General features: G+C 43.5%; 1 protein-coding gene across 1 annotated transcript; it reads right to left on the minus strand.

Moving 5' to 3' along the window:
* Window positions 1-24: 24 nt before the first annotated feature.
* Window positions 25-431, minus strand: PHALS_01891 (uncharacterized protein; the record flags this gene model as incomplete). Its single annotated transcript, XM_024716367.1, has 2 exons — window positions 25-75; window positions 318-431. The coding sequence occupies 2 exons, from the start codon at window positions 429-431 to the stop codon at window positions 25-27; spliced, it is 165 nt and encodes a 54-aa protein (XP_024581973.1).
* Window positions 432-457: the final 26 nt, after the last annotated feature.

The raw sequence follows: 457 nt of genomic DNA on the forward strand, positions 1-457 counted from the left end.
CTGTTGTCAAATTATCAACTGTCGCTATTCTTTGCTACCCTGAGCTTTTATGGGTGATGGCGACAACGTCCAATCCTATTGATTATCATGAAAATGGACATTTAAGAAGGGACTTGAAATCAGCAGTTCTACACCTCGATGGGAGTGTCAAGACCTTGTCAAGAACTGGGATGGAGATCGAGCTTTCGAGCCAAGCTGCTTCAAGGACGCGAGTAGGGGAATCCAGTGCAAGGTGGCTCGAATCATTTAAAGCTATTAAGCTTGAGCACTATTCGAATAACCAACAGAATAGTTTTGCCATTACCGAAATGACGAACCTTCGCCTTGACGAAATGGTTGAGAAGAAGAATCTTGATCTGGCTTGCGCACTGCTCAAAGACATTCCCGATATAAAACAAGCAAAAGATTTTTTGAGCACCAAGGCGTTTCATGATTGGCGCTCTAAACTCATGACCCT

This window comes from Plasmopara halstedii (genome assembly GCF_900000015.1).
Source record: "Plasmopara halstedii genome assembly, contig: Scaffold_1641, whole genome shotgun sequence".
Classification (NCBI taxonomy): Eukaryota; Oomycota; class Peronosporomycetes; order Peronosporales; family Peronosporaceae; genus Plasmopara; species Plasmopara halstedii.